Source organism: Equus przewalskii, chromosome 7, assembly GCF_037783145.1.
Source record: "Equus przewalskii isolate Varuska chromosome 7, EquPr2, whole genome shotgun sequence".
Taxonomy (NCBI): Eukaryota; Metazoa; Chordata; class Mammalia; order Perissodactyla; family Equidae; genus Equus; species Equus przewalskii.
Window position 1 is genome coordinate 55192579 of NC_091837.1, and position 27500 is coordinate 55220078.

The 27500-nt window shown below is 38.6% G+C and overlaps 1 protein-coding gene across 1 annotated transcript in view; it reads right to left on the reverse strand.

The window, feature by feature from the left end:
* The window catches only part of KLHL14 (kelch like family member 14), a 93982-nt gene that overhangs the window by 48275 nt on the left and 18207 nt on the right, over nt 1–27500 (reverse strand). The window contains exon 2 of the mRNA XM_070627544.1: nt 17765–17886. Within this exon, the coding sequence (XP_070483645.1) occupies nt 17765–17886 (122 nt within the window). The remainder of the gene's footprint in view (nt 1–17764; nt 17887–27500) is intronic.

Below are 27500 nucleotides of genomic sequence, written 5' to 3' on the forward strand. Positions count from 1 at the left end.
TGTGTTTTGCCATTTTTATTTGTAGAGTTTGGTCTCCAATAATAGGCAGCTTCATGACCAGTGAGTGCTGGGCATCTTTGGATTGCCTCTGCAGAGCCACCCTTCACCCCGAGGACCTTGCTGGGTTCTTCCAGGTGCCAACAGTACTGACTACATCTAGGGGCTCCCTTTCCCCTGCCTTCTTGCTGGATTTGGCTTCAGAAGACGGAGGGAGGGAGGAGAAGAAGGTTAGGGTGCCTCTTCCCCTGGCTTCCTTCTTCTGGGTCAGTGTGGGCTACCTTTCTTGTTTGAACAAAGGTCCTATTAGATGATCTTCTCAACACAGCCCTCTCTGTCACTGGTTCTGGTAACTTGTCCTCCCTTTGCCTTTCGAGCCTAGGCCTGGTTAACAGTGCCCCACTGTGTTAGCACTAGGGGGTGGGAGAGGGAAGTGCACTACTCCTTGAGGTGGTCTTAGCCCTTGCCCACATCTCTCTAAGTAGCTCTCTTATTGTTAAACATGGTCATCATTTCCTGTTGGAATCCTGTGTTATTTACCAAGTATGCTTCAGCTTTAATATGGCACCTTGTGAGTTCTCATGTCTCCATTATCTGCAAAGAAGGAGTTAATTATTTTCCATTCAAAATGACTTGAGTGAATTAAAAGCTTCTGACATGTATAATTTCTACATAAGCTAGTTGGAAAAAAAATATCATGTTAGAAAGAGATCAAATAATGTCAGTTATGGGTCAGAGAACTCCTAATAAGGTTTCATAGAACATGGGTTAATAGAAAGCACACTGAACTAAATTAGGTCAGAAGCCATGGGTTGGAGTCACAAATTCATCAATTATTGCATGACCTTGACAAGTCACTTAACCGCTCTGAACTTGAGTTTCCTCATATGTCAAACAGTGAAAATAATGCCTGACCTGTTTATCTCACAGGGTTATTACGGGGACCCAGTGAATGATCGACTTGAAAGTGCTTTCCACTGGTGAGGACTAGATAGGGATATTACCCCGGGGGGGTTCTGAGGATAAAATGTATCCAATAAATAAACACGTACAGTTCCATTATCCTCGAGGGGCCTCAATACATGTCCATTCTTATCCTTAAAATCATAGTGACAAGATAAAAGCAGGGCACTGTGGAGTTTCAGAGGCAAGCTCTGCAGCCAGCTCTTAGGGTCATAATCTGTCTCTCCCGTGAACTAGCTTGGACACTCTCCTTGACTTGGGTTTCCTCATCAATAAAATGGGGATAATAATGCTCTCAACCTCACATCGCTACTCTGAGTATTTAATGAGATAAACCATGTAAGGCATGGAGCACAACGTCCCATACATAGAGTTCTTCATCTATGTTAGCCTCAAGCCAGTGGGATGGAGAGAGAACACTTCAATGGAGACAGTGTCATATAGTGGTTAAGCATCCAGCTTTTGGAGTCAAAAATTCATGCCTTGGAATATTAACTCATATGTTTACTAACTGTAAGTTTCAACAAATTATTTAGTCTTTCTAAGCCTTAGTTCTTTAATGTTCATCAGGACGGTTATATCTGCCTTTCAAGTAGGATCTTGTGAGCACTAATTAAGGAGATGTATGCAACATGTTTAACAATGCTGGGCACATAGTAAGTGCTCAATTAAATGTACAGTACAATTTTGGTGTTGCTAAAGTCAAAATTCCCCTTCCTTGTCTTTTCATCTCTTACTTCTTTCACATGTGTGGTTTGCAAAGAGGCTGGTCTACATAACAGATATTTCCAAGTTCAAAGACATAATTAAGATAAGCAGAAAAACATAACTACACATACTTAAGGGCTGGACATATCTTTGAAAGGCTGACATTGTTTCAGCACAATCAGTAAACGACTTCTTGGAGACCCCATGGCTAATAAGCCAATGTTTACCTAGTTTTGGTGCTTGCCTGTGGCCCTGGTGAGTGTGAGGGTTAATCCTCTGATTCAACATTTGCCCAGTGTCTGTAGGCTATGTCCTGTGAGCCAGACAGGGGAGTGGAGTTAGTAAACAGGTAGATAGAATGTCTGCCCCCATGTTGCTGGCAGAGAAAGTGTTTTGTTTATGTTCAGAGCAGAGTCTGTCTCCAAAGTTAAAGATGAAGGTCACAAAATATTCCCTGAGAGTCTGTACGGCTTGTAACTTGAGAGAGTGATCTCTGGAGTGAGACTACCCGAGTTTGAATCTTGGTTTTACTTCTTGCTCATGGCATTGGAGAAGTTACTTTACCTCTTTATGCCTTGATTCCTCCTATATAAAATGGAAGTCGTGGCAGAACTTGCATCATAGGATTGTTGTGAGGATTAAATGAGCTAGTACCTATAAAAGGCTTAGTCAGTCTAATAAACGTTAGTTATGAATACCATGCTAAGTATTGTTTTACCACAGAGTGGTGTGATTTGTGAATAAAATAGGTATGTCCTTAGATTAGAGTGCAAGGGTTGGCAAACTATGGCCTACAGGTCAAAACTAGCCCTCTGCCCATGTTTATAAATAAAGTTTTATTGGAACACTACCATGCTTATTCATTTGTGTGTTGTCTGTGGCTGCTTTCACGCTACAATGGTAGAGTTGAGTAGTTGTGATGGAAACCTTATCACTGCAAAGCCCAAATTATTTACTATCTGGCCCTTTACAGAAACAGTTTGCTGATTCCTGGATAGACAACTACTATTCACATATTTTTCTCAAAACGAAAGGTTGGCATTGAAATTACTTATTCTTGGAAATATGTTTATATTCACGTATTTGCATCCTGTCAAGTGACATATTATATACTGCAAACAAGTGGAACTCAGAAGACCTCAGAAACTGCTGCTTTGTGCTCTCCCTGCCTCCATCAGTTCTGCTTAAGGAAGCAATGTGCATGAGGATGATGCCACTAACCTACTTTCAGCAGAATAAATGTTCTGTTATTTTCCAGTAGTGTTAATGGATTTGCACTGTTCCCCCTCTCTTTTGATGGGCTTCTGTTATCAGCCATCACGTGTGCTTATATGGAGCTGGTTGGGGTGCAGCCTGTGGCTTGGAGAAAGAATTCCCTGTAAATGAAGCCAGATGAGTGTAAAGCGAATTGAACTCTCATCCTTGGCTTTCCTCAGACCATGATAGACTCAAGCATTGACCATCATATTTGTAACTGACTAAACTTTATTTGGTAAAAAGAACAAAAGCTGCTTCTTAAAAAGATATGTATTTTATGTTTTTGTTTTCTTTTTTAAACACCATACGGTAGCCCCCCTTATCTGAGGTTTTACTTTCCCTGGTTTCAGCTACCAGTGGTCAATTGCAATCCAAAAATATTAAGTGAAAAATTCCAGAAATAAACAATTCATACATTTTAAATTGCACACCATTCTGAGTATCATGATGAAATCTCGTGCCATCCTGCTCTGTCCCAACCAGGATGTGAATCATCTCCCTCTCCGGGGAATCCAAGCTGTATACACTACCTGCCTGTTAGCTACTCAGTAGCCGTCTCAGTTGTCAGATACACTATCATGGTATCACAGTGCTTGTGTTCAAGTACCCCTTATTTCACTTGATAATGGCTCCCGACTGCAAGAGTAGTGATGCTGGCATTTGGATCTGCCAAAGAGAAGCTGTAAAGTGCTTCCTTTAAGTGAAAAGGTGAAAGTTCTCGACCTGCTAAGGAAAGAAAAGTCGTATGTTGACGTTGCTAAGATCTGTGGTAAGAACGAATCTTCTATCCATAAAATTGTGAAGAAAGAAAAAACTCCTGCTAGTTTTGCTGTTGTACCTCAATGTGTATGCATAGGGAAAAACACCATATACAGCGTTCGGCACTATCTGTCGTTTCAGGCATCCACTGAGGGTCTTGGAACGCATTCCCCAGTGGATAAGGGGGGACTACTATATAGGAAACTTAAAAATTTTCCCAAGGTCAAGAAAGGTTATTCTGTCTAGTGAAAGCGCTTGGTAATTCCACCATTCCGGCTTCATCTTGTACCCATGTTTACCCAGCTTTCCAGTTCAGAGCTGAGACCAGCTGAAGTAAGGCATGGAAGATGAAACCCCAGTGCTGAGAGCAGCAAATGAACTGGACATGAGAGATACATATAAATTATGAGAACCATTGTGGATTGTTTTCTGAATTAGTTCTAGAAACCTATTTACATGTATTTGTGACAAACACAATATAGGATATCAAACCTTGCAAATTTAATAACAAGACTGAAAGCACATGACCATTACACTTCTCCTTAATTCATTTGCTCGTATGTCTTTTGATTATCACTCGGGTGGGGAAAATGACTTTGGTTTTGGACAAGAATAAAGACAAAAAAGGATGCTTTATCATTTTTTTTTTAAATGAAAGCTCTAACATGGAAGAAGTAATGGAATCCCAGGAAATGTTTATGCACACACAAGAGCAGCTAAGATATTTGGTAAAGTTAATGATTATGATAATGAAAAACTTCAAACAAATTTATGAATGGACAGGAGACGAAGATCTGAGATTTACCAATACACCACAGACTGAGGTGGACTCAGCGTCATTAGTAGAAGGTGTAACAGACTACCGAAAGAGCATAAATGCACAGCTTTTCTCTCTTTGGAAAATCATATCTTGGTACACAGATCTCACAATTCTGAATTTTGCAAATGAGGAGGTACACACAGAAAGCAGTGGCAGGAGATGCAAGTGCCCTGGAAGGGACAATTGCCTCATTCTGAAATAATTTTCACTTAGAAATAACCCAATACAGTACTCTTCTTTCAATCTTCAACTAATAACAAAGGGGAGAGTGGAAAGTTCAACAAATACATATGCATATTTAGGATATTAATATATTCTATTTGTGCAGAGAATATTCCATTTTATTCTGCATAAAATGCTGAAGTAACCTGTCTAGTCTTGTTTCACCTTTAACTCTTTTTACATTTTATGCTCTGTTATTACTTCAGTAATGAGAAACAAGAGAGAGTGCAGGCTCTGGAACTTTACTGGGGTACACATTTCGGCTCTGCCATTTACCATCTGCATGACCTTGAGCAATTACTTAATATCTCTGTGCCTCCATTTCTTCATCTGATGTAGAAACAATTACTGTGCCTAATACCATAGTGTTGTTGTGACAATTAAATGATTAAGTGTAAGTGAAATGCCTAGAACATGTGTCCTGCATACAGTATCTAAAAGCTGTTTGTTTTGTTATATTTTTTCCATATGTGTGTCATGTGCTAGGTGTAATGAGTTGAATTGTGTCCCTCAGAAAGATACGTTTAATTCCTAACTATCAGTACGGGTCAACGTAACCTTATTTGGAAATAAGGTCTTTGCAGATGTCATCAAGTTACCATGAGGTCATACTGGATTAGGGTGGGCCCTAAAGCCAATGACAGACATCTTTATAAGAGAAAGCAGAGGAAGATTTAGACTCAGAGAGACAGAGGAGTGACACAGGAAAGAAGGCTATCTGAAGGCAAGGCAGAGACCGGAGTGATGAGGCTACAAAAAGGAATACCAGGGATAGCCAGGAGCCACCAGAGGCTGGGAAGAAGAAAGGAATCATTCTCCCCTAGAGTCTTGGAAGGGATCATGGTCATGCTGACACAGATTTGGACTTCTAGTCTCGAGACCTGTGAGAGAATAAATTTTTGTTGTTTTAAGCCACATAGCTTTTGGTACTTTGTTACGAATGCATGGCAACCTAAATGAAACAGTGGCGTTTTATAGGAGAGAATGAGAAACCAAAAGGCAAAACCCTAGGTCCTAGAAGAGGGCTCACATGGGATTCACTGGGGGTTTGGTGAATTGGTTATCTCATAAGATCACTTATTTTTTTTTCTTGAGGGGATAGGTTTGGACCAGGAGGGTTGGGTGGCAGACAGCTTTTCTAAGCGAATTTGCCATATCACACAACTTTCTGCTATGTAGAGCTGTGCTATTGATATGGAAGCCACTTGTCACAGGGAGTTGTTTAAATTTAAATTCATTAAAATGAAATAAAATTAGAAATTCAGTTTCTCAGACATACTAGCCAGATTTAAAGTGCTCAATAGCCACATGTGGCTAGTGGCTGCCTTATTGGACTGGTCAGATAGACAGCATTTCCATCATTGCTTAAAGTTCTATGGGACAGTGCTAGATGGTATTTTTATTGTAATAGGATTTATTTAGGAGACAAGTAAAGCAGAAAGGTTGTGTAGAAAAAAGAAAGGTGTTATACTCTTGTAACATGAGTAAGCAACTCCATCACTTATTAAGGAAAAAAGAAAAAGTGAATATGGTAGAACGGATACTTGGATATCCGCTCACAAGGCAGGTCTCACTTGTTGAATGGTCTACTGTTTCTTAAAGTCATCTACATCACTGCTTTTCTGTGATTTGGACAAAGGATATTGCATTCAGTTCTTTTAGAATGAAAATTAGCACAGCTGAAATCTATCCTATATCCCATGCCAGACATCACCGTGGAAAAATATGGCCTGCTTTCCCTTGATCTGGTAGAGATACAACTCATATTGAATTTATTAATATTTTGGTCCCTTAATACTGTGAAGGAGGTAAACGCTGCAAAGCGACAAATGAGATCAAGAAATCCGGGAGCTACAATTTCTCTCCTCCTCTTCAGATCTAATCATACAGATGAATAAATTGCTATAAAAAATACCAAAAATAAAACTAAAAACAATGACTGAATCATTTTTTTTTTTAATCTCATGTACTCTGTGTTCAGGTAGCAAGAAATTTAATTCCAGCCGGACCAGTCTCCTGTGATTCTTTTTTTTCCTTTTCATCTAAGATATCTTTAATGCTCAGAGGCATGATAATAGAAAAGCATGTATTTTTGCCTGGTTTATACCCATCATCCTTACCATTACAACAAGACAAAAGCATTAAAGTAAAATTAATCATGTCAAAAGATTTTAGCAAAAACAAGGGAGACCATGCATAAAGCATCGCTTTGTCTAGTGTGAAGTCACGCTCTGATTAAAAACATATAATGAAAGTGAAAGCGATACATCATTGCCTTAGCAGTAGGGTTTTCTGAAAGTGCTTTGCCATTCTCAACATAAAAATGTGGGAAGATTTTGGTCTTTGAAACTCACAATGATTATTGTTCTAGCTAAATAACTGGAATTCAATCTTAATTTTTTTTAAAGAAATTAAGACTTAATGACCAAACAAGGCATGTGAATGGGATTAATAATTAGCACACACTGTAAGGAGCAGTAATTGCCTTGACATCCAGACACAGAGGTAAGAAAGTGTCTGCTTAGCACTCTCCTTTCACAAAACCATCACTAATGCCAGCTAAATATGGCCTGACCCTTAAGGTATCATCTGTGAAGCACAGATATTTTCTGTACCAAACGCAATATAATTAATGAATAGGAAGGTGTGGTCATAGAGTGATCATTCCCCAGTAAGGGAGTCATTTTGTGTATGATACACAAAACAAAAATTCTAACTGGACAAATATTTATGAAATACAGATTTGTTTACTTGACTCCACCATAGAGTCATCTCACGGATCTGAAAAGAAGCAGTTTGCTTATCTGCACTTTACCTTAATTACTCCTTTATTTTGATGGAGATATTTGCATATAATAATCACTCACCCCAATTATCTTTTCATTTTTTTGGTTGTAACTTTGAAAGTCATTTCAATTCTTTTTTTAATGAAGTCTCTCTAAATGATAAAAACCATTCTGTTCTCTTGGAACTACATGTATCTATATAATTTATATCTAATACATATTTGCATAACTATCATAAATGTATAATAGTTTACATATAATAAACAACAGAAATAGTAAAAATTACATAAACTCAGACATATTTAAACTATTTCAGGGGAGTTAAAATTTGAAAAATTCTACCCACGTGCATTATAATAATATTTAGAATGCATTTTAAAACATTTCCTTTAATATAGAGGCACCTAATCTGTGAATAAATATTAGTCCTGACAATAAAGTCACACTGATCCAGGAAGAGATAGAAAGATGCACGGAACAGCTATCTCTTCTGATTAACAACTGCTCATAGAAGGGGCGAGAATATTCTGCATGTGACAAGAAGACTGAACCAAATATTTGTTGAACATAAGGGTGTACTGTTGCAATTATTAGGAATATTGAACAAATATTTTGTTTATCTTCCTTCTGAGAGCTTGGGAAGATTGTACTTCTCCACCCACTTTAAAGTTAGGTGTGGCCAATGATTTGTTTTTGCCAATAAAATGTGTTAATTCAGGGCAGAAGCTTAAAGACAGGGTGAAGTTGTCCTCTCCCCTGCCATGGCAACCACGACATGCTAAATCATGCACTTCTCATCAACCTGAATACTGCAAAGGGAAGATGTGGAACAGAGAGCTAACCTACCATAGACATGTGACATGAAAAGAAAGAAATCTTACTTATATAAGCCATAAGATTTGGGGATTGTTGTTACGACTGCCTAATCTAGCCTAGCCTAACCTTACTGATACAAGAGGGTCCAGTGGCTGACGACAAAAAAACTGACAATGGAGGATAGAAAGATGGAAATGCGCATTATGGCATGGAAGACTACTTGATAAAACTGTGGTTGGCTTGTACTTGGATGGCTAATTGGTTATTTAATGAACTTATACTTCCAAGGGAAGAAGCTGGAAAAGAGGATATCGATCGTATGCATTGGTTGTTGTTGGCTGCACTTGGCAAGATCCACAAAAAAAGATGATCTCACTAAAAAATGGCCCATTTCTAAGCAGGATTGAAAGGAAAGAGAGTTCAGAAATCTCATGGTGTGCAGCACTGGAGGAAGCAATGCTTTTCAATCTCACCTGGTAAAAAGATTTTGGTTTTGTGTATCTTACAGAGAATGAGAAGAATTTTGAGCAAAACCAGTAAATTTTAAAACTCAGCTTACTGACAAAGACAAAAGTAAAGGTACGACTTTTACAGTAATTTCACCATGTTAGAATGTCTTAAAGAAGAAAGTTTCAATGAAGGATGACACACCCAGTAAACTGTTCTATCTCAGGGAGAAGTGTAAAAAGGGAGCTTAGCCATTAAAGTCTGGTAGATACACAAATAGACAGAGAGAGTGTGTGTGTACTTATGTGTGAAAAAGAGAAAAAAATGAATACAAGAAAACAAAGGAAAAAACCATCTAAGAAGCACATCAGAAAAGAACTGTGGACACGATCACTGGCCATGGAGTGGATGGAAACAGAAGAAGACAGCTAAGTTTTCTAGAGGGTTGATTGCCAAAAGACCCACCAGCCTGGACTAAAAGAGGCTGTGACTTAAAATAACCATTGTCCCATAAATGTCTACAGACATGAAGTGTATTAGTAAACTCTTCCACCCCCAGGAAGGGCATATTCTCAGGTTCACTTCAGATATGGCCCAGGAAGAAAATGGAAAAAGAAGAATCTCCCATAATGTGGATACAGGGGCCATGGAGAACAAAAGACAACGAGAGGGATTAGGGAGAGCCCTAATCAAGGAACACAAGCTTGGATGGGCACTCTTCAAAATGTCTACTGGTAGGAGCTAAATTGCTATGCTTTTTCCAAATTAAAGTATTTATTGTGCTGATCCTGTCCCTAATCCATCACTGTGCATTATGTGTGAGGGAACCAGATAATTTGCTTCTTTAGTTTGTTTCCAGATCAAGAGAAATCTCAAATGAACCTGATACAGGGATAACTGTCCATCACCCAGAGATCAAGACTGAGCTGGATGATTTGGGGTGATCTCCCCTTGCAAGGGAGGAGCGAGTACACCTTGAGCATGGCAAAGACGGTACACGGAATATTTGATGTCCAGTAGGATGGATTACAGTAGGCACATTGCATTGTTCACCAAATACTCGGATTCTTCTCCTCCTGAACCCTAGTAAGATGGCACGCCCCTGCCCCCTTGAAATTGGGTGTAGTCCTGTAACTGAGCAGAAATGATAAACGTCACTTTTATCTGCCAGTGTAAGATGTCGCAGCACATTCTTCCCCCTGCTGCATTGATGGTAGAAATACATATTAAGATGGAGCCCCATATGCCTGGATCCCTGAATGACTGATGAACAGATGCCCTCTACCAACCTGTGCTGGACATGCAGCATGAGTGAGAAATAAATTTTTTGTTGGTTTAAGCCCCTGAAATTTAAGAGATGTTTGTTACCACAGCATAATCTAGCCCATCCTGACTGATACATATAAGCTTCACGCTAGAAATAGATAGAAATCTCATTCCAAGTCAAAGGTATGTCTTCTTTCTTAAATCCTTGAAGATAAGAACAAAAGACAAGATTCAATCTTTTAGTTTTCTCTGTTTGGTTATAAAAGAATGCAAAACAGACTAAAATGGAATGAAAATTTATTGAAGAACAACTATATTATAGAAACAGCCTAGAGCTTTATTTGTATTACTTTATTTAATTCTTATAATAACTCTAAGAGATGAGTGTAATTATACTCACTTTGCAGATGCGAAGGAAAGTCTCACAGTCATTAAATGTCTGTGGGTGTATTTCAATTTAGATCTGTCTGTCCCAAAAGATGTTGTTCTGTGTGTGTCTGTGTGTGTGTGTGTATTGTTTCATTTTTGACACTGCTTCAAACTCAGAGTTAAAATGTCAAGAGATTTGCATTGAATGATGGCTTGTCAATAATCATAAATGCAAATTTTCTCACTTACAGATAAGAATTTGCAGTTTAGTTCTTAAACCGAGATTATGTTCTTGACCTCTGGGAGTAGGATATTCATTCAATTAACCTACACTAGTTCCATTCTATGAATGCAGTACTATGCCAAGTACGTTGGATCCATTTAAATTTTCATGGGGGAAGTGCGTGAGCACAGATTAAATCTCATTCATCTGCTTAGACTCTTGACTAATGGCACTTGTTGGTGAGACAGATTGGTGTGGTACACGAGGCAGCACTATTTGATGGAAACACACAGACCAGTGTTCTATTCCTCATTCTGCCACTCAATCATTGTGTGGCTCTGCATATGACACCTCCTTTCTTTTAGACACTTGAAGTAAAAGCTAAAATTGTGAACCTGCCCTCGAAGTGCCTACATGGTCTGGTTTCTACTAACGTCTTTAGCCATATATAATATCTTTCTCTCTCTCTCTCTCTTTGAGTTCATTCACACATCTTTCTGCAGGGTCTTAGTACTGTGTTTGCTATGAACTAACCTGCAGCAATCTTCTCTCACATCTTCACCTGGGCACCCGGCTAACTCCGTCTCCTCCTTTGGTTCTCAGGCCAAATGCCACTTCTTTGGTGATATTCTCCCTCACTCCTAAATTATATCAGATCTTTCATTAAAGATCTTATATATTTTATACCCTGCCTTCAGAGCACTATCACATTTTGTTATCATATATTGCTATCTAGGATTATTCATTAACGCTGGTTCCCCTACTAAACTAAGTTTAGTGAAGACATGATATTTGCTTTGACTCAGCATCATTTTCTCTGCATTTAGAACAATGCCTACTACATAGAAAGTATAAATTATATTTGTTGAATGAATAAAATTAATTCGTAAAATGAGAGGATTGGACAAGGAGATCATTTACCCTTTCAGTACTCGCATTTAATGGTTTGCCAGACTTTGTCTGGAATCTGCCTCGGAATGACACAGAGCAAATTTAAGCAGCCCATATGACTCATACCTCCTTCATGCCAGACTCAGTAGCAAATACCACAGCTTTTGTGTAAAGAAGGCATCAGAATTATTTGTACACATGCTGTTCTCTGGAGAAAAAACAATTGCTATATTCAAGAGAGGTATAAACCAGAAATAAAGTTAACTGGTTTTTCCAGGCACCCAACTTACTCGAAATATAGTATTTGGAGTGACCACCACACATATTTTTAAAAAAATCTATGAAAAATCCACTAATGCACTGGTGCATGAATACACAGTAGCAAATAATTCAAGATATATAGCAGTGTGCAGCCATGTATCTCAAATTAGAATTGAGCTCATTGAAGGTAAAATTAGATGCTAACATATTTAAAAAGTCCAAACACAATTCTCTCTCCTTCTTCTTTGTCCAAAGTCATGGAAACAATTACTTCATGAACTGAAATAAAAAGTTCCAAGCTAAGTGAGAGCGACTGCCACACTATTGCATAAACCCTTTAGAGCACTGTGTTTTCACTAACACTGAAAACAAAACTCAGAGGAGTATTTCCACTCTCAATTCCTAATTCTTGAGCCTATGTTAACAATTCCTTGAAATAATCCCATATAATACGGCTCTTGGTTAACTATCCAGCCCCGCCACATACTTCTCCAACCTCAGACTCTCCTAGAGGTACACAAATTCATTTCGGTTTCTAGAAGGCACCAACTTTCTCTTGCCTTTTGGCATTCCCAGTACTGGACCCTCTTAATAAAATACCTTCTCATCCACCTCTTTGCCTTGACAATTCCTACCCATTTTTTCAGCTTTGCCGAAGGTCACTTTTAGGACTGTCCCATGTTTAGAATAGGGGCTCCTTTTTGTGCTCCCCAAGTACCCTGAGCTTCCCTTGTGCATCCCTTAGCACACTCCATTGTAATTGCCTCCTTGGGGTCTTGAGAGGAGAGATTATCTTATTCATTTTCTACCCCACTGTCCAGCACAGAGTACCCACATTGCTTGCTACATGAAGGAATGAGGTCTGCAAATAAATCTAAATTCTTCCCAGGCATTTTCAGAGTCATTCTGGAAGCAAAAAATTGTTTTCTGAGGTTCTTCTGCAATGAGAAATGCTCTATCTACAGATTCTACCTACCCATCTAGAAATGAAATTAAATTAAATAATTTGTGGGTTTTGGTTCTTGGCAATAAAGATAATATGAATAAAGGCAACCCACAGATATGAAACCTTCAACTGAATTTTTTATTTCATTCTAAACAAGTAAGCATAAGAAATTATTATTAGCTTTTGACTAACTTGACTTTTCCTCCAATATAGCCTCAAAGAGCAGAAATGAACTGAAATCAAGAAACAGAAGGGCCAAGGAAAGAAGTCCAATTGAAAGTATCAATGTGCAGGTTTATCATTCCCCGCATAATCAGTGGTTAAGCCATTGTCCATCGCTCAGATATTGGATATAATCAAACCTATATTTATCTTTTGGAACTGAAGTTCAATGTCTTATATAAGATTTGTCTTCTCAGTATTATTCCTTCAATATTCATGGAAAGTACATTTAAAAAAAGAATGAAGAGTCCACTAGCCTCTCATCTTTATGACTCTCCTGCAAGAAATCAATGGCAACCAGCCCCAGGACCGTTCCTGCATGGATGGGATCAAGTTAAATGTCCTCCATGGACCAGAGGAGATAACCCAGGAAACACAACAGTTTCCTTTATTTTCTATGAGTGAAAAATACAAGTCCCGAAACCCCTGCACTACTAAGTGGAGGACAGAGTTGCAAATTGACTGAAAGGAAGAGGAAAAAACATATTTCCTTCTACTTGCAACAAAGTGAACTTAGTGGGGCCCAAAGAAGGAACAAGCCTTTCCAGCTTAGCTCTTCTAATTGTCATCTGACATTATTAACGGGAAGTCACCATTGACACTTGGAAGGATGCATCTATATTTTGAGATCCTACTTCCTGTCATTGCTCACAGAAAGCAATAAGAAGGACCCAATACATAGAATCTCTTATCTGAAATGTAGGAAAAAGGAAATCAGTTCCTGGGACACACCTCTACCCACCAGTAATGCACTTGGTCACTGAGGAATACAAATTGAATAGACAGCTCCTCCATGCTTGGAGGAATAAGCTGCTTCCACCTGTGGACTTCACGAAAACTTTGATGTGTAAGAAATATGCTACAAAAAGTACACAGTGGCCATGGGAATTGTTTTGTTTGATCTTTGCATCAAGGATTTAGGGCCTGCAAAGTGCAGGAAGCTTGTTTTGGCATTTGCCATTTTAGTATTTATGTCTCCTGTACTGCTTTCTAATAAGGGAAGAATGAAATGGGAGATGGCATGCAGGAGTGAGAAATGCAGGAAATGCAGGGCTGTAAGATAAAAATGAACAGAAGCGCATTCAACTTCCCTTTTCTTATTAACAGTCAAGAGAACAACAATGCCAATTTTATTGTTATTATTTAACACTTCACATTTACAAAAGGACTTCACCGTCATTTTCTTTTCTTTTTTTTTTTTTTTTGAGGAAGATTAGCCCTGAGCTACTTACTGCCAGTCCTCCTCTTTTTGCTGAGGAAGCCTGGCCCTGAGCTAACATCGTGCCCATCTTCCTCTACTTTATATGTGGGACACCTACCACAGCATGGTGTGCCACGCGGTGCCATGTCCGCACCTGGGATCCGAACTGGTGAATCCCGGGTCGCCAAGAGGCGGAATATGCGAACTTAACCACTGCGCCACCGGGCCAGCCCCTCACTGTCATTTTTATATGTTACTTCTCAATACTTTTCTGATAGAGACTGGGCAGTGCTGTCACTATTCTTAACATTAATTATATATTGTTATATTAAATGATTTTTCCATAGAGGAGAATAAAAATGCAGTCTGTGCCACCATGTTACCAAAACAGCCTTTTCAGTGAGAATAATTGTTCTCTGCTGTTTGGGTAGACCAAATCACTGGTTGGCTGACTGCTGGATTTTGTTTTCTTCATGTTCTGTAGACCCACTTTTTCGCTTCCACTCACCTCCACTCCATTTAATTTATTGTTATTTGTGCATCCCTTACATAGTGTTTCTAAAATATAAGTAACACAACAGGGTAAGATCTAAAGAAAATGATGACTGACTTTCCTTTTAATTCTTCTTTGTTATAGACCATGTGTAAGTAGTGTGGCTCCCATAGGTGGGTGCCTGTGTTCCTCCCCGTGGAATGGTATCTTTCTGCAAGGCGCATGTCTGTGAGACAGGCAATGTTTGCTCAAGCCATGTGGACAAGGGATTCTAAGGTTCAGGGCCTCTAGATAACCTCAGGTTTTAGGTTTTTGCTAGTTAGCTTATTTGTTAGTTTGTATGGAGACAGTCATTCAATAAATAAGCAGACTCCAAACGGTCACCGGCTCCTAGCATTCATGGTCATCCTCACCTCTCTGTCAATTGGTTTAGCAGTTCTTTTGGGTCAAACTCGATTTGGGGAGAATTTTGATATTTTCTTATTCCAATGAGAGACATTTCTTCATTTATTATTAGATGGCCCAAATCGTGTGGAAATCTGTCAGTTACCTGACTTATTTATTCAATTTAGCCAGATAAGATGCTTTAATTAAAAAATACAAACCAACAGCAGAAATCATCCAGTTAAACTGTCTATATTTCTCCAACAAACCCGAAAAATATGTCTTCACTTGGGGCCATGTAGTCACAGCCCAGCAGGTAATAAACACTATTTTTTAAAGTACAAGCCCCAGTGAAATGAAAAGTCTAAGTAGAGCAGACGTTTATCTCAAAGCTGTGAGCATGCCTGAGGATAGAAAAAAAGGGCCAAGATCTTTGAATGTGTTCCTATTATAAGAATTTTCCTATACATTAATGTCTTTATTTCCTTCAATTTCAAATTTGGTGAATGGGGTCAACAGATACTCATTTATCTTTACTTCTTAGTCTATAGATTACTACATCTCCCATATGAAACTCTGGAAAATAATCTCTCTACGCTGGAGCAGTGGGTCAAAGTGTTGTATCTGGTGCAGTGTAATTTGTCTTGCTTCCACATGGAGAGCTTGAGTTGACTGATGCCTCTTAGGTATGAAGGTCCATATAGTACTTGTGCTAATATTGGTAATAGTGTTACAATAATAGCAATAGTACCTGCAATTGACTGAGTTCATGCTATGTGCTAGATGATTTATAAATACCAATTTTATTTTAAAAACACTCGAGTGATGCTGCCAAAGAAACCATGACTCAGGACATTTATATGACTTGCCCAAGGTCATAGACGTGGGTTTGAAACCAGGTCTGACTGATTCAAGTTCATGCTTTCTTACTACATCCTTCTAAGTAAAGGGTTAAATCAGGCAACGTGAAACATTTGAGTAGGGTGATCATATGTTCCAGTCTACACGTGTTGTCCCAGCAAGATTAATAGATCTCTATTTCATGCTCTATAGTGTCCCAGTTTAGACAATAAATTGGATTATCACCCTGTCTCTGAACAAGCTTTAAAATGAACATAAGACTTTTCTTAGGTATTGTTCACAATGCTTTAATTAATATTTTTGCCTTTAATGAAGGGCTTCAAAACTTACCTGGTGTTTTTGGGAAAACAGACTGATTTGTGAACGAATATAATTTATTACTTGGGTCTACTATCTCCCTCTCCTTTTGCCTCTGTGTCTCTGTTCTCTCTCTTCAAGAATCTTTTGTCTCTCTTTTTTCTTCTCTCTTCCTCCTAGTATCTGGGTCTCATTCTGTGTAAGCTTTCTCTATTGATTGTCAGAAAATTGATTCTTTGGTTTTATTTTAGCGTTAGTTTCTGATGAATCTTTAAAATACAGCTTGGTTACTCATTCAGATATTTAAACCACTCTTAATGGTATTTTTTGTCAAAAAGAGAATAAAAATCATTTTTAAGGCATCTCTAACTTATTTTTCTTTCTTCCTCCTCCTTAATCTCACTGCTACTATTCCACCACTTCTTCACTCCCGCCGTGGTGTATAGGTGTCCAGGGAGCTTTCTCGTTGCAGTTCCTGGACAATGCTACTGCAGGTTTCGCTGGGGTAAGCCAGCTCCGAACGTATTATTTCAAGCACCACCTCACATGTCTTTGCTCCTCTTCTGCTCTTATGGGCAAAGTGTTGTGCTGTTTCTATTATTTTAAAGGGCTTTTAGTAAGAAGGAAGGAAATTTTTTTTATTTTTTTTTTTAAATCTCATAAAATATCTAACTGCTTAAAAGACACATGCAATAAGAAAATCTAACTTTCACTTTTGCCAGTTTTAAATGTATGGCTTTGATTTATGGATCAAAATTGCTCATTTATTATTTTATCTATACAGCTCTGGGCAATTTTGACAGTTAAAATTTAGTTTTATTGACCAGTGCAGCCAATGTGCCCACGAGGGGACTGGCGCAGGCAGCCTGCTGCACTCAAGAAACGATGATTTTTGATTCCATGACTGAGTCAGATTGGGGATCATAACCGATATAACAATAAGTTCCAAATCTCAGCGCCCAAGGCAAGAGGTTTGCTGTAAAACACAATCACCCTTTCAGAAGGGGAGGAGGAGAATCCTGGGGGCAAGTTGGCAAGCACAGTTTAATGCGGCTGGGATAGGCATGGCTATATCTGTCCATCCAAACTGTGGAGCAATGGGAGGAAGCGCTTCTCTAAGATCCATGTCCACAGACTAAAGATTAAAGCAAAAATGCCTAAAAAGCAAAACGAGGGTTAGTTACAGAGACAATGAACTAAGCAAACATTCTGATGTGAAAAAATTCGCTAGTGCGATTAACCAACCTTCCACTTTTCAATGAGCAAAAGATAACTGAAGAATTTCTTTGGGAAGATCTCGGTTGCCCTCCCCCGCCAGCATAGCACACACAGAAATGCAAACTCGTACAGTGATTTTAGGCCAGTTTTAATTTAGGCTTCTTCGGCTACCAAATTGGCCACCTCTGCAATGTTAATTTAGTCTTTTACTCCAACTCGCCTGTGATACATAAACAGAACTCCAAAGGGTAACAAATCAATAAAATGTCTAATTTGATTAACCACGTTTTCGAATTCATCAAGACAGCTCTAACCTGAAATAAATAGGTGGGTAAATAAATAAAGAAGGGCACTCACTTGTGAGTATTTTCCATGTCTTCTTTTCATCGTCGTAGTACTGAACCAAATTGCTGGGGAGCCGGTCGGGCCCAGGAGGCAACCCTCCAACCAATAACAGCATTTTCTTGTTAGAGCGAATTCTTCACCCAAAACAAAAGAGGAGATGAATAACCACATTATTGTAGAGCCTTTTTAGTGGCAACGAAATCATAACCATCAAAAGAATGTTCCTTGCTTGCAGATTTCTATTTCATTTTTTCCTGTTTCCTCTCCCATTCATGTCTCAACAATTTTTTTGAACCAAGCAGAAAAATGATCAGAAGAGCGGCATCTCTCTGTACTCATGGAATAATAAGCTCCCTTTATGCAATTTGTTAGAGGTTCATTCTAGAACGACCTTTTTCTTATATTATCCCTTTAAATCATCACTCTTTACAGCTGAGTACACATGAAATGCTCTGGAGTTGTACTAAGGTTAAGCATTAAAGTTGCATGTCAAAAATCGTATTAGTCAAAATCATTATTATAAGCCATTCTCCACTCAAAGAACCTTGAAAAAATTAAGGTTATGCAGAGAGTTTGTGAGCCAACTCTTTAATCACCCAGGGAACTTCAAATACCAGTTTGGTACAATTAGTAGCACGGGGCTAACTGGAGTGGGTTAACCCGTATGAACACAACTTTTTGTTTGTTTAATTTAGCTGAGACTTCTGCCTTCATCCCATTCTCAGCTCCCCCTCCTACCTCTCCCTCAACCCCCGGGCACCACTGGCGACACAGCAGCACCAATTGGTAAAAATGAGACTGTGAGGTTGTTTTGAGCCTCCCCAGAGTGGAGCCCTGCCAATGCTTGCCACTGATCCAGCGGCATGAACCTGCTCAACTGTGCAAAGTCACTCTAATTCCCTCCCTCTGTTTTTCTACCTTCTCCCCCAGGGGGCAACCACTGAAAGGAGTGACTACCCACCCATCAAGAGCTGGCAATTCACTGCTATTAACCGTGACTGTGATTCCCAGTCTGCCCGGCAGTTCCTGAGAACAGGCCTGCAACGTCTCATATGCAGTAAAAGCTATAAGATGCACCCTGGCCGGCACACTCGACCCGATGGATGTACATCCTCAGGAACAGTAATGGATTGAGCACACTTGCGATTGGAGCAGGGAGGGGAGGCCCAGACCCCCGCAAGGGGCCTGCTGATTTAACGGTTGCTTTACATATAATTGAACTTTTCATTTACCTGAAAGGCTGAAGGTGGTGGTAGAAGAAACGGAACAACCATGATTGAAGGAAAAAGTCAATAAATACAAAAGGGTTCCTCTTAAATACGATCACAACCCACAGTGTGCCTCTGAATCGATTATTACATATTCAGCCTGTCGTTCTGATGCAAGGACGCTTGGCGAAGTATGCCCTTGTGGAGAAGCACTGTTTGTTGGTTAAGAACCTAACATTCGGAGAGTTAACTTAACACAGTTAATGACATTTCCGTGTGAAGGAAGGAAACAAGAGAATTCCTTTAATGAAACTCTGGTGCCATTGAATGCATTGTATATGCCTCAGTAGGAAAAACGCCTTCTGGAGAAACTCCTATTAGGGACTCATGGATAGGGGAGTTCATACTTATAGAAAAATGCCTAATGTAATATTAGCTTGCCATATCAATTTTACCACAAAGAAAAAAACCCAACTTTGAATTTAAAGAACTTTGGTACCCATATCCCTCACAGACCAGTAGTTGAGAAACAAAACCAGAATATAATAGCAAAGAGCTCCATACTTTGAGGATTTCAGTGACTGGTGTGGTTTGTTGAGAGGGGTTAAGGAAACTCAGGGTAGTAATAACTCTCTTTTATTTTGAAATGATACATAGATAATTCATGTGCCATATAATCTCCTAAATGCATGGCTACGGAACTGACATAAGACCATTTTATTACTGTAGTTTTAGTCTAGGTAATCAACCACTGTGTGAGTATAGATAAATCAAGATAAGAGCATGTATTCTTTTTAGGTTGTGTCAGTTACCATGTGTAGACAGACTGTTCAGCTGGACATCACCATTCGGTGGCTGTCATGATATGACACCTCTACCTGCTGCCAGACTGTGGGTGCGGCAGATGGAAAAATACCTACCAGTTAGACATAGAGGAAAGGACTTGTTGAAGTGATGGTGTGACCAAAGTAACATAATTAAATCTCTGTTTTAATATATAAATAAATGTACTGCTTTTGAAATTGTTTTATGAATGACAAAGGGAGATAAATGCATGGCTCAAATATCTTTGTAAGGTTGTTTCATTGATAAATCCAGTTTCCCTGGACCAACTCCACTGGTGATTTTCAGCATCGATTTAGATGGGCCATCTCTGCAGATGAGGAGAGGATCCAGAGTCTTTGTCCTCTCTGCTGGAAGAGCCAGTCCTTGCCATCTGTCCTCTAAGAACTGGACTGAGACCACCAATACATAAGCCACTGAACAGTTGGCAAATGGTAACAACTTCCACCCCTGCCAACAACGACATGATTCGAAGGACCAGCTAGCATAGCAGCAATGAAAGACTCCACATAAACTAAGATAAATTTCTAACCCCTGCAGGCTTCCTCAGGGAGTGTAATGAAGAATTACAAGGAAGTAAGGGAAATTCCACCTACCCTCCTTGGCTGCGTGTTTGCTGTGAAGGAGCGGTGCTTTGAGTGCATTATGTATGGCCTTCTCAGTGAGTGAAGACACATTCTAAATCTTTTGCATTGTTAGATTTATTATCATTCTTTCAATTTGTTATGGCATTTTCCTTGGAGTATTTTGTTTCTAAAGCCTGTGTTACTCAATTTTCAAACCCAGAATTAATATTATTTGATTCTAAATAATGTAAAATTTTACCTTGTGAAGGTGAATCACATAGAAACCAAAAACAGGGTAAAGCATGTGAGAAGGAGCATAGTACAGAAGAAAGAACACATAAAACAATAAAACACCTTTGAGTAGTTTTCTCACCATTTTCTCCACCGACATTCAAAACAGCCTTATGTTGTAGGTATAGCTGTATCTTTACAGAGAGCTTAGAAAGTTCCCAGAGTCAAAGTGGCAGAAATAGTGTTCAGGCATAGGCCTTCTAACACTACCAGGCCCACGATCTTTTTTAAATTAAAATTTATTTTTTAAATGTTTATTTTACCATAACTTCTGCTTAAGACCCAGATGACCTGCATTCTGGGGCTAGTTTTGCTACCAGTAGAGTGATTTTTGTATAAATTACTTGGCTTCTTGGAGCCTATGTTTTCTCATCGTTAAATAAAATAACAATATCTGACCTGCCTCTTCAAAGGGTCGTCAGGAGGATTATATAAAATAACGAAGTGAAAAGCTTTATATAAACTCTAAGGCAAATTATTATTAATCAATCTTTAGATGTTGACAATACAAGGTGCGCTTTATTTCAAACATGCCAAATCTGATTAAATAGTTAAAAAAGAAAAGTAATATTTCTCACTGAGATTCTTGTTGAGTTCATATGCATAAACACAAGCTGGTTAAGAGGACTTCACTACCCAGTTGTTATCTTATAATTATATGTTCTTAGAAAATTATCACTTGAATTCGATTGGCTGTCTTTTGAGCCTTGTTATAAGAAAATATACATTTGGACATTACAGAAAATTGTGAACCTTTCTGGATCCAAAGAAAGGGACAAAATAGAGACTACTCTACATTTCTTATTTCTTAAGAATAAAACAAATGAGGAAAACCATCACATATTTTACTTTGAAATAAATGCAATGTCAACTATTCAATTAGTCCTAGAAAGTAATACACGTGAATAATTTCTGCAGAAAAGCTTCCATTCTTTGTAAAAGGCACAATTATAATAGCGACAATGACAATAATGACAGACAATAATGAATGTGTATTGGATATTGAAACCTCTGATTATCATGCTATTTATTTTGATGTGTGTGAACTTCAACTTGAAAACACCATAAAACAACATACCTTGTGAACTAGAAAAGTAAAGTAGGAGAATCTGAATTAACTTGCTGAAGGGGGTTTCAATTATTCTTTTTTAAGTAATTCCAGCAGAGCCTCACAGGTTTCACTTTAGATTAGGCAAAATCTGCAAATGTAGCCCTATTGCAATAATTAGAGTTCCTTCATATGGCATCATGGTATACTTTTTTTAGAAGATCTTTACGTAGGGAACCAATTTAGCCAAAATTAATAGGTTCTCTTCAAATCTGTTAATATTTAAAAAATACTCCTTTTTACTCCTCCTCTTAGCACCAGCTAGACCTCAGTAATGTACTTAAAAGATAAAGACCTAGAGAAATTTAAACAAAGAGCTGGGTATGTCGTGATTAATAATATTATTTGGATGCCTTTGATTTGAGTTCCTAGATTCTTGCACAGAAAATATAAGGTTAAAAAGGCGATAGAATTTGAAGATCTCCTTTGTTCCATCTCAGTAATTGCCCAACATTTACCATGTGTCACATTCGTGCGTGTGTGTGCGCGCGTGCGTGTGTTTGCGTGTGTGCTCGCGCACATACATACTTTGGTTCCAAGGATGAATGATTGAAGGATGACCTAAAACCTCCTGGTGTAAACAAATTTTTCATCATACTGGTGTTCTAAGGACGGTAAAGTCTCATTTATTTATATTTCAGTGATTTGGAACTTCAATAATTGGGAAGCAGGCCAGGTAAAGTTCTCCTTCCCATGATACATGGAAAATAGTATTCATTAAGTAGATTGCAGGAGGAGTTTTAACCAGTCCCAGAAGTCAGCTGGTTTTAAAGTTACCTATGGACATTTAGACTAAATTCATTTTACAAATTACTAATAATTCTCACTTATTCATTAAAGAATATATTCCCCAAGTGATCTCAGAATCTCTAAATCAGAGAGTTAGAAGAGAACTTGGAAGTAATCTGGTTCAGCAATTTGAAAGCCTGGCAAGTCACCAGGCTCACTGAGGGGATTATAACATTTACATTCTCGATATAGATTCTCAGGTCCCAACTCCCAGAGACTATGATTCAATGGTATGAGGCTGGCATGAGGCCTTACAAATCAACAATGTTTCACAGTCATCCACTTGATTTGAACACACAGCCAGGTTTGAGGCCACTGATTTGGTCAGGTTCTCCGTATAATGTAGAAATCCTTTAAATAGTTTTTCTCATAACTAATTATTCTTATAAATTTGAAACTTTATAATGAAATGGACCTTAGTTTTCCAAATCCACTCTTTTGTAGGAAGTTATTGGACAGCTGTGCTAGATATATTTTTTCTCCTTATGCTGAGCTGAAAATCTACCTAAGTCTTCTAGAGAAAAAGAGCGAGTGTCCACCTCTGTGTCATGGCAGTGCTGCAAATATAGAAAGAGAGCTGCCATATGTCTTCTCTTTTCTATGTTGAAAATCCCCATTGCTATCTGAAAAAGCTTTCTTTTTCCTTAATATCCTATTCGCCTCCTTTGAGTATCTCTAGACTATCATGGTCCCTTTTAAAAATGTGAAGGTCATAATTGTACACAATGTAATAAATGTGACATGTGAAATGACATATCCTATTTTTTAAGGCTTTCTAAAATTACACTAGTCTTTTAGCAGTCACAGTGCAGCGGTGGGTTCCTGTTCAGCTTCCGCCTGACTACAAATATAGATTTTTTTAAACCAAGTGTTTTCAAGCCAGGTTTCCCTATCTTACATTTCTTCCAGTTAAATATTTTAAACATCAACGCATGACTATTTTTTAATGTTTTTATATCCTCTACTGATTTAGACACTTTGTTTCAATTCATTTATTACTTAGCAATTATTGAGTTTCTACCATGTTCCTACTGTTCTAAACACTAGAGACAATGGTGGAAACAAGAGGAATTAATTCCTTGCTCTTCATGGTGCTTACTTCCATCCTAGTGGGGATGTCTATCGAAAACATCATGGTTCTTGAAACAGGACAGCCTGGCTGTTAAGGGTGTAAGCCTTGCAACTAGGGTGGGACACCTGGCTTCAGCTTTTCTGAGATGAGTGACCTTGGACTAGCCTCTGTACCCTCTTCAACCTTATTTCTAAAATAAGGATAGCAACAGTCCTAAGGCATAGTTTTTTTTTAATTTTCAGGATTAAAAGAAATAATATATGTAAAGCATTTATAACAGTGCTAAGTAAATCCTAACTATCATCCTCTTCCTCTCTCTCCTCATCACCGGCACCATCAGTATTAGCTATTCCTTTGGCAGGTTTGATGGGCCAGTGGTCTATCTCCCCATCCAAGTTTTATTACTTAAAAGTAATAGAGTTGTATTTCCATTGTTTAGATATTTTAATTATCCTAACTCATTCTCTCTGAAATGATAGTACATCACTGGGATTTTTAGTCTGTAATTCTCCATATATGGTCTTTAGGTGTCTATGGTCTTTTTTTGGAATTTGAAGATTTGATCGAAAAACCTAGCAGTTTTGAAGTGGCAAGTAAACAGGGGTAGATGATCACTATCTCATCCTCCAAAGGCCGAGTTAATTTTAATTTAAGAGTCAGCCAGACCTGGATTTAAATTCTCTAGCACTTCACTGGTATTCAACCTCTTCAAGCCTCAGTTGTCTCGTTTGTGAAGTTGGATTGTTGTGAGAGTTAAATGAAGTCATCTAAGTGTAATGGAAAAATCAACAGATGCTACTTGTAAACAAAACCTTTGAGAGACAGTCCTTCCAACAAATGAAAGATATTTTTTACTGCTGAGGCCTTGAAAGATGAATGTCTCTGCATAGTGAAGGGAGACAAAAATTGATGCTCCCAACATAATCCAGTAGGGAGAGGCTGGAGAAGATTGGAAGGAGTTATGACTCTTTCCCATGACTTTCCAATTTCAGTGGACTTTACTAAACCTACGATGGGTTAGTATTTTATACAAGCAGTTAGTCAATGGGGAATTTCATATCTGGTGGTACAGCGGCGATGTATGGTAGTGATCTGGGAGGCAGGAAAAGCCAGGAAGAGGCAAGCTCCCAGGGATTCACAAAAACAAGGATGGGTTTTGGATTTCCATAGGCCATGGGATTTGAGGGGTCTGTAACAATTTTACCAGACATTACCAGATCTGGGAAGCCACCAGCTGACATCTGAGTTGTATATGGAAAATATCTATGTGGTCCTCATAGTAATTAATCAATAAATGATAGCTACTATTATTATGCATAATTATTAACCTTATAAATCACTCATTTGAAAATCAATCTTTGGAATTTTGACATTTTCTTTTATTGCTTAGAAGCCTTTCATACACCATAGGTTGCACTGTTTACAAATAGCCAGAATATTTACTGCATAAGCAAGTTTCACAAAAATGTAAAACCATTGGGCTTCCTATAATGGTATTGACCTAGATCTCATTCATAAATTCAACCTACTCACTCTCTTGGCTGCCGTCTCCCTCTGTTTAAGGAAATCACCAAAGCTTATGATATTCGAGTCACCAAATTTTATGGTAATCTTGACTCTTCTCTCACTTTCTCGCTTTATTCAATGTTTTGCTAAGTCCTGTAGATTCTAGAACTGTAATCTTTCTTCAATCTATCCCCTGCATTCCAACCAAACTGCCATTAGCCCAATTCAGCTGGGGTGACTCTCTCTTGAGTTGTCATAGTGGTGCTGTCCTTGCTTTCTGCACTCCTGCTCCCATCTTATCTACCCTACATACTTCGTCAAATGAATTTCAGCAAAGCCTGACATTAATAATCAATTACTCCAAACCTCTTTTTGAAAACTATAAATGAATTCCCCGTTACCTATCATCTATAAAGTGCACATTTTCCCCACGCTATAACCTCCCACTTCTCTCTGTGTCTCTTTCTCTCTCTTTTTCTCCCTCGTAGGTAAATGCCCTGCTCGAGATTCTTTTCAGGGATAAAAGAGTTTCTGAGCTAAGATCTGAAAAAAGAGAGGAATTTCAGCTGGAAACTGCTTAGACCACAGTGGGTGGGGTGGGGGAGGTGGGGGAGTAGGCGGAGGGAGATCCCGAGTGATTGGTCAGGAGGAGACTTCAAAAATCAGCTAGTTTTCCCTAAACTTCCAGCTGGAATGGTACCCAAAAGTCCCAGAGGAGAGCTGCTATCCTTGTCTTAGATTTTTCCAGAGAGGTAAACTCCCTGGAGAATTTGTTCCAGCTGATTTGTTGTTGTATTTAGGTTTCTTTATCATAGCTGTTCCTGGTAATTACACAGCAGCTTTCATGGGAAGAGCCTTTAAATAGACCTGGTAATTCCTCTCTGAGGTAGGTAAAAGGCAAAGTGTCATTATCCCCATTTAACAGATGAAAGAATAGAGGAAGCAGGGCTTGGGCACCTCTTCTAGTGCCTGGGATGGCTTTTATTTCTTTCATTTCACAAAGGAAATGTCTCCAGGGCTTTCTCACATAACCCTCTGATTCTCAGGTGTGGCTGAAAAGGGCTTAGCTTCCCATCTTTGGACGCTGAAGCCTCCCCTCCTTCTCCCACCATGAGTCTGGTTGTGTGGTGACTGGAGAATGGTCAGTCAGATACATTATTTAGTTTTTCTAAACTGGAAGTAATTTTAAGATCTGTTTGGTCATATCATAAAGACAATACGTGCTCACTGAGAAAAATTCTGACCATATTTAAAAGCAAAAAGGGACTTAGTTTATAGTAGGTGCTTGATAAATCTTCTTGCTTGAATGAAGAAATGATGAATAAAAAAACAAATGGGTGAAAAGAGTCAAAATCACTGGTCACCCCACTATCCAGGAACAGGTCACTATAGGTACTTCATCATCCTTTCTGTTCCTCATCTGTTTTAAGGTCCAATCAGTGAGTGTGCTGGTGGGGACATCAGAAGGCAAAAGGGAAAGATGAAAAGCCATCTTTCTGACCTACAAGGTGGAAGAGTCAGTGGGTAATATATTGGGGATGGACAGTCTTATTGACTAACCTCCAAATCTAACCTGCTACCTTTACTCGGCACTGCCCCAAACCCCTGTCTTTTTCCTTACTTGAGCCTTGAGCATGACCAAATAATCAGTCTTGCTGTTGTCACACCACCACATTCATCATTTTTATTAGATATCTCTGTTTTTCTTTGTTCTTTAGGATTGGGGTTGTCTCATAGAATGGGAGCTACCCACTATAGAGGGAAGTTTACCAGCTTTCAGTTATTAGCACAATATAGCACCTTCATGATATTTGCCATATCTACATTCTATGATATTACTTACTTAGAATTTTATTTAAATCTGCTCTTAAAAAAATACTTAATCCCTGGCTATCGTAGTGTTTCCAAATGCTGGCTGCTCTTTAGAATCACCTAGAAGAGCTTTTATAAAATATCTAGGAGGGGGCACCTCTCAGAGATTCTGCTTTAATGATCTGGGGTGAGATCCAGCATTGGAAGGTTTTTTCAAGCTTTCTGTGTGATTCTAATGTACAATCAGGATTGAGAGTCATTGTTCTAAGCAATTATATTTATGAGTCATGGGTTTCATGGGTTAATTGTGTTTTATTTCTATACATGTTAAAATATGGTAATACCTACCTATTAAAATAAATTTAAAAATGGTTTCTTGTGTACCATCTGAAATTGTCTCACATTCTACCAGCGGTAGGTAAACCATAGTTGAGGACACACTATAATAAATGGAAGAAACCAGGATTTTAAAATCTGAACCTCTGGAAACCTAGTTACATTCCAGCTCTGCCACTTCTTATCTGCTTGACCATGAGAAGATCAACATCTTTAT